The 7874-nt window shown below is 39.9% G+C and overlaps 1 protein-coding gene across 1 annotated transcript in view; it reads right to left on the bottom strand.

Annotated features, from left to right (window-relative positions):
- The window catches only part of ANKS4B (ankyrin repeat and sterile alpha motif domain containing 4B), a 15195-nt gene extending 11928 nt beyond the window's left edge, over positions 1–3267 (bottom strand). The window contains exon 1 of the mRNA XM_017534350.2: positions 3060–3267. Within this exon, the coding sequence (XP_017389839.1) occupies positions 3060–3223 (164 nt within the window). The 5' untranslated portion in view covers positions 3224–3267. The remainder of the gene's footprint in view (positions 1–3059) is intronic.
- Between the last annotated feature and the right edge of the window lie 4607 nt (positions 3268–7874).

Genomic DNA, 7874 nt, shown 5'->3' with positions numbered 1-7874 from the left:
AAAATATCAGCAAAGATATGTACAAGGATAGTCATCATAGCAGTATTCAAACCAGGGGGAAACGAACTATGTGTCCAAGAGAGGTGCTGGCTGAGAAATGTATTTGTTGAGTAGAGTCCTACAAAGTTCCTGAAATTTATAGAAGAATATTGACATGTATTTATACACACTGTGTTTTATATAGAGACAACTATATCAATCCTAGTAGCATGGCATTATAGGACATTTTTTCTTCATATTTTGTGTGCATATGTGTGGTTTAATTTTCTGGGTTTAGCTCATGTTACTTTTGTAATTAAAGACTAGCAGAATAAGGCTGAGTGCTGTGGCTCACATGCATAATCTCAATAATTTGGGAGGCTAAGGTAGGAGGATTATTTAAGTTCAAGACTTTGAGATCAGCCTGGGCAACAAGGCAAGACCTTGTCTCTAGTAAAAATAAAAAATAAAAGATCAGCAGAACACTTACTGTGACAGAATATTTCAGGCTTTCAAAGGAGAGAGAGAGAACACCTAACCATTACTACTCAAAATGGTCCTCAAATGGAACAAGAGCTCTCTGCTGACGGAGAAGACCCCCAGACCCTCCTCTAGGAGGACAAACTCACTGAATGATATGGTTTGGATCTGTGAGATCTGGTGGAGAACAAATCTCAAATCAAATTGTAATCCCTTATGTTGGAAGTAGGGACAGGTGGGAGGTGGTTGGATCATGGTGGTGAATTTCTCATGAATGGTTTAGGACCGGAATCCCCCTTGGTTCTGTCCTCATGATAGTGAGTTCTCATTAGATCGGTTTTCTAGCACCTCCCTGCCTCACTCTCTAGCTCTTGCTCCTGCTATGTGAGATATGCCTTTTCCTTCTGCCATGATTAGAAGCTTCCTGAAGCCTCCCCCAAAGCAGAAGCCACTATGCTTTTCCTGTGCAGCCTGCAGAACTATGAGCCAATTAAACCTCTTTTCTTTACAAATTACCCAAGTGTAGGTATTTCCTTATAGCAGTGCAAGAATAGACTAATACATTGATTTTAAAGTAACTGACATCTTGCAGTTTGTGGAAGGAGGTAAACTTTCAGTAGATGGAGAACTTTGGGGAACCCTAGGCTGAGCAAGAGAAGAGGTGAGACGACTGGAGAAGGCTGGCTGATGGGATCGATGTGTCTGAGGAAAGGAAGTCTTAAATCAGGCAACAGAGACGGGAAGATCTGCTTCACTCACTTCCTCATTCAATCTTACACTCATGAATTCTCCCAATCCCGAGTTCTTCTGACTCTTCCTAAATGTCCCCTATTTTAATACAGAGTGTCAACATCCAAATCCTGGGTCCTTAACCCTCCTTTTCCTTCATCTGCCCACATCCAGTCAATCATGATTGATTCTACAACCAAACTGCCTCTCAGAGCGAACCGCATTTTCCCATTCCCACTGCCACTATCCTGGTCCAACTCATCTCGACCATGAAAGCAGCCCCAAACCTTCTCTCCGACCGTTATCCATCTACCTGAGTGAGTTTTGTAAACATAAATCTACTCTGGCGGCTTCCTGGACCCTTAGGATAAAGTCCTTACCAGAGTTGACAAGGCTCTCTGTGATCTGGTCCTATCTCTTGGGGACTTGCCCCGTCCCCACTCCTACTTGAGCCACGTCCAGCCATATTCAGCTTCTCTACTTCTCAGAATGTAGTGTTCTGTCGAAGGGAAAACACTCTTTCATCTGGCCAACTTGTTCTCATTTTCCTAATCCCAGCTTAAATGATTTTCCCTTAGGGAAGCCTTCCCTCACCCCTAAGATTGGGATAGATGCCTATGTTATTTAGTTCCCTCTATTTCCCCTTTTGTAACAAACATCACAGATAAGCCAGGCACAGTGGCTCACATGTGTAATCCCAGCACTTTTAGAGGCCAAGGCTGTCAGATCACTTGAGCTCATAAGTTCAAGACCATCCTGGGCAACATGGGAAAACCCCATCACTACAAAAAATATAAAAAGTGCTGGGCATGGTGGTGCACACCTCTAGTCCCAGCTACTTGGTAGGATCAGGTGGGAGGATCACTTGAGCCTGGGGCTCAAGGCTGCAGTGAGCTATGATCACAACATTGCACTCCAGCCTGGGTGACAGAGTAAGACCCTGTCTCAAAGCAAACACACACACACATACCCCATAGATGTCTTGTCTTCCCCTATCAAATCTGATCACCATGACAGGGATTGTGGCTGTCTTTCTGATCACAGTGTGCCAGTGGCTAGCAAAATGGCTGGCGCATAACAGATACTGAATAAATGGGTATTAAATTGGATTCACTTGGCTCCTTTGTTTGTCCTTTTTTCTTTCCTTATTCTTCTTGAGTCGCAGTTGCCAGCACAATGTAGCCCTCTGATAATAGGCAGAACAAGCAGAAGAACTAGCTTACTTCATTAAAATCTGGGCAGAGGTAGGGGTGTGTGTGTGTGTGTGTGTGTGTGTGTGTGTGTGTGTCTCCACTGGCCAAAGAAGTAACAGAGTCAAGGTAGGCTAAAGATTCCTTGTAGAGCCAGCAACTCCATTCAAAGGAGCCAGACTCTGTGTCAAAAACAAAACAAAAAAAATAAATCATGTGCTTGTACTGGGATTGAAGGTTAATAAAAGACTGGACTTTTAATGGCATAGATGAAAAAATAAACTAAAAACATGTCATTTGTTCCAACCAAATTTGACAACTTAAAACCAAGTAAAACAGTGGCCTCTTTTAAAAGAGTAAACTATTTAAATTTCATGAAAACCATTTTTAAAGGCATAGAATTCAAATATCTCCCCTCTTCTCCACACAGATAATGCCTTACAGTTCAGAATCTCTCCTCTGATTGTGACTAAGGGATGAACCACTCCCATAGTGCCAGTCCTCAGTGAGAAACGGGAGCCTCTCCAGGTATTAGTTTTCTCTCTTTCTTTAAAAAGCCAATCATTTAGACAATCTAGGAGGAGGATAAAGTATTTGTACTGACATCCCTGCCTCTTGCTGCTGTCTGCAGAAAGCTACCATGAACACTGTTTCCAACTGAAACCATCGGGTTGAACTTACCCTCTACTGCAGATTATCTCTAGGGCTTCCAAGTTCCCATGGTAGGCTGCTAAGAGAGCGGGAGTCATGCCATCTTCATCGGAAAGATTTAGATCTCGCTTGGTAGCCTCTTTTAGAAGTTCCAGGTAACTATCACTAGCAGCTTGGTGGTAACGAGTAGACATTTTTTCTGCTCACCAGAACTTGGCCAGATGTCTCTCCAGGCAGAGCAGGGTGTTGGCAGAGCAACCTTCCTACAGAGCTAGTTAATCAGTGACAAGGAAGAGTATCACTGGGGCAAAGCTCATTCCAGCTTCCTTTCATGGAAGGCAACAAGGTTCGAGGCACTGAACTTGGACCTTTTCTCTCTGAAATGGCCATGACGTTGACTGCTGAAGACTGCTGTATTCATCTTGAGTGTTTTGAGGCACACTTAATTTTTCTATGTCCATTAGTTTCTTGAGTGTGATACTGGTCATCTAGGCACAGAATGCAAGAAATTTCTTTTAAAAATGCAGAGCTAGTCTAGTTCACTGTTTTTATTTCCAAAAATAACAGCTTTATTGAGGTATAATACCACTAAATTCACCCGTTTTATGTATACAATTCAATTCAATGATTTTTAGGACATTTATAGAGTTGCATACCCATTATCGTAATTTCCATCAACCCTCAAAGATCCCTCATGCCATTTGCAGTCAATCCCATTTCCACTCCCAACCCCAGGAAACAACTGGTTTGCTTTCTGTCTCTATAGATTTGTGGGTTGGTTGGTTTGTTTTGAGACAGAGCCTTGCTCTGTTGCCAGACTGGAGTGCAGCAGTGCAATCTCAGCTCACTGCAACCTCCACCTCCCGGGTTCAAGCAGTTCTCTTGCTTCAGCCTCCCGAGTAGCTGGGACTACAGGCGCGCATCCCCACACCAAGCTAATTTTTTTTTTTATTTTCAGTAGAGACGGGGTTTTACCATGTTGGCCATCATGGTCTTGATCTCTCAACCTCATGATCTGCCTGCCTCGGCCTCCCAAAATGCTGGGATTACAGGCATGAGCCACTGTGCCTGCCTATAGATTTGTTTTTTATAGGCATTTCAGATAAATGAAATCCTACAATATACAGTCTTCATTATGTAGCTTTTTTCAATTCATACTTTTTTGAGGGTTGTTCATGTGTAGCATGTACAGTAGTTCCTTTCTTTTTACTGCTAAGTAATATTCCACTGTCCTGGCATACCAAATGTTCTTCATCCATTCAGCGTTTGATGACTGTGATGAATATTTGGGTTGTTTCCATTTTTTAGCATTGATGAATAATGCTAGTATGAACACTGATATACGAGTCTCTGTGTGAACACATATTTTCATATGTCTTGCATATATATCAAGGAGTGAAACTGCTGGGTTACATGGCAATTTACATTTAGATTTCAGAAGTTGCCAAACTTTTCAAAGTGGCTATATGACTTCATATTTCTACCAATAATGTATGAGGGTTTCAGTTTTTCCACATCCTTGCCAGCTCTTATTATTGCTTATCTTTTTGTTTATGGCCATCCTAGTGGGTGTGAAGTGATATTACTGTGGTTTTAATTTACAATTCCCTAATGACTAAGATATTGAGCATCTTTTCACGTGCCTATTAGCCATTCTTACATCTTCTATTCAAATCTTTTTGCCCAATTTTAATTAGGTTGTCTTATTAATAAATTATAAGAATTATTTATATACTCTAAATACAAGTCCTATATCAGATATATTTTGGATAGAATGAAAATGAAAATACCACATATCAAGATTTAGAGGATGCAGTTAAAGAAAAGCTTAGGACAAAATTTGTAGCTTTTTATGCCTATATGAGAAAGAAAAAAGATCTCAAATCAGTAACTTAAACTTATCAATAACTCAAAGGAAGGAGAAAAAGTATAGAAAAATGAGTATAAATAAAGAGTACAATATAAGACAAGAAAATTTCCAGAGCTATATGCAATAAAAACAAAAGAAAATGGACTAAATTTATGATGTGAAAGACTCAGCCATGTCTTGTTTATAATAGACACACTGAAAATATAAAATTGCAGAAAGACTGAAAGCAAAAAATGGAAAAGTTATAGCAAGCAAATACTAACAAAACATTGGTGTACCCATATAGATGGTCTGCAACTTATGGGAGTTTGACCTAATTTTTCAACTTTATGATGGTGCAAAAATGATATGAATTTAGTGCTTCTCAGCTCACAACTGAGTTATTATATTAACTTACGGTGGGTTTGCATTGTAAGTTGAGGAGCAGTTGTATTGGTAGCAAGGGAAAATATAGCTTAAGCCAAAAAAATTTACTAGGCATAAAGAGAGATAATACATAATAATGAAAGGAACAATTAATCAAGAAACTATGATAGTTTTAAACTTGTAGAAATTGAATAACATAGCTGCAAAAAAGGGAAAGCAAAAATTAAACAGAAAAAACAAACCCACAATCATAGGGGAAGATTTAAGATACCATCATAGTGTTCCATATCAGATTAAAAATTGGTATAGATATAGAAGATTTGAGCACAATTAACAAGCTTCATCTAATAGTTGCATAGAGAAAGGACCCTGTAACCCATAGTAAATTCATGTTTTTTCTAAGCACACATAGAGTATTTATAAAACCTGACCACTAGGCCAGGCGCAGCGGTTCCTGCCTGTAATCCCAGCACTTTGAGAGGCTGAGGCAGGCGGATCACAAGTTCAGGAGTTCGAGACCAGCCTGGCCAACATAGTGAAACCTCGATTATACTAAAAATACAAAAATTAGCTGGGTGTGATGGTGCGTGCCTGTAGTCCCAGCTACAGGAGGCAGAGGCAGGGGAATCCCTTGAACCCAGGACGTGGAGGTTGCAGTGAGCCGAAAATGCACCATTGCACTCCAGCCTGGGTGACACAGTGAGACTCTGTCTCAAAAAACAAAAAAAAAAAAGCAAAAAACCAAACCAAAACAAAACAAAAAAACCTTATCACTGAATAGAGGCCATGCAGTTCTCAACAAGTAACAAATAACCACGTTCATGCAAATCGTGTTCTCTGAAGACACTACAACTAAATTAGAAACATCATCCTTACATAACTCATCAACTATGCATATATTCTCCCGTGGTGTATTTTGTACATTGTTTTCATCAAATACATATAATTTTACATTGTCTTTTCCACTCTTTAATCCATCATAAATATATTCCCATATTATTACACAATCTTTAATATATTTGGATAATTGTCCACTAAATTGATGTGAAAAATATCTATTTTTGAAGTCTGTAACTGTGTATTCCTCTTATCTCTTTTTGTCTAAGTCTTTATTCCAAGATAAATTATTTACCCACTCAAAAAAAGTATAAAGAAATAAGCTCCAAGGGTCACTGTTTGTTCCTTTTTTTGGCTTCTAGGTGAACAGCACTAGAAGCAGCCTGGAGGGCAGCATTATTTAGCTTTTTTTAAAACATTCTTTTTAGCCCAGAGAGAGGGACATATCCAAACATGATGGTGAATACTTGGAGAAAACAGTAAGGTTGTTCCTCAATTTTTGCATGAGCCACTTTAATTTAGATACAACTGCATTCATTAATGCACTTTGAAATTTAAAAATAGGGCAGGTGCGATGGCTCACCCCTGTAATCCCAATACTTTGGGAAGCCAAGGCAGATGGATCACTTGAGGTTAGGAGTTCAAGACTAGCTTGTCCAACATGGCGAAGCCCTGTCTCTACTAAAATAAAAAATTAGTTGGGCGTGGTGGCGCACACCTGTAAGCTGAGGCAGGAGAATCACTTGAACCTGAGAGGCTGAGGTTGCAGTGAGCTGATATCACACACTGCACTCCAGCCTGGGTGACAGAGCAAGACTGTCTCAAAATAATAAAAAATATATACATAACCTGAGAGAGAACTTCTGAAAGATGTATTATTTGTAGTAGTATCCTAAGACTCCAACCAAAGGGTCAGCTATCAGAAAAAGATGATGAGGAAGAGGAGCAGGAAGAGAAGAATGGCGGCCACTAGGATGGCCATCAACAAAATGAGGATGAGGAGGAAGATTGTCAAAGTCAAAAATCTAGAGCTGAATCTCTAAATTTAATGTTTTATTTGGAAAAAGATTTGCAATTTGAGATACATACATAGTCCAGGTGGTCTTCAGCATGTCTAAAGAACAAAGAGAAGTTCAGAGGTTTTATTAAAAAGAGAAACGTTACATATTGCTCTTCAAGAAAGTTCATTGGCACTAGTAAGGGTTTGGAGAGCTGGCAAGTCTAGTGGGCAAAATTGGTCCTAGAGTTGCAGCAAGTTATCTCAGCAGCTGTGTATAAAACTTCTCAGGGGTTATAGCAGGCAGTCCCAGCAGTCAATCTTGCAGAGAATTACATTCTTGGAGCAATTTCTTTTTTGTACTCAGAGTGCTACCCCACCGCCTCTGCCACCCAGCCCCTCAACCCTGATTTAGTTGGGTATAACAAGAATGACACAATTTACATGACTAACTTTCACGGGATGGAGGCAAAGGGTAAAGAGGACAGAATGATTATAGGTATGAGGAAGAAGTATTGGAGACAGAAGACAAGAAAGAGAAAGAATTTCTTAGCTCCAACAGTACTTAAGACTTGAAGTCTCCTGTGAAATGGTGAAATATATGAACTTTCCTTAAATGGTAAATATCCTGGCATCCTCTAGCACTTCCTTGGGATAACTTCTTTTTTGGGAGAAGAGTGGGGCAGGGCAGGGGGAAGAGAAGGGTTTAAAAAATTCTTTTGAACTTGAAGATCCTCTTTTTTCCACCCCTTCAAGGTGAGGTTAGGAAAGAGGG

This window comes from Cebus imitator, unplaced genomic scaffold (assembly GCF_001604975.1).
Source record: "Cebus imitator isolate Cc_AM_T3 unplaced genomic scaffold, Cebus_imitator-1.0 Scaffold85, whole genome shotgun sequence".
Lineage (NCBI taxonomy): Eukaryota > Metazoa > Chordata > Mammalia > Primates > Cebidae > Cebus > Cebus imitator.
This window is presented reverse-complemented; position numbering and strand designations above follow the sequence as displayed.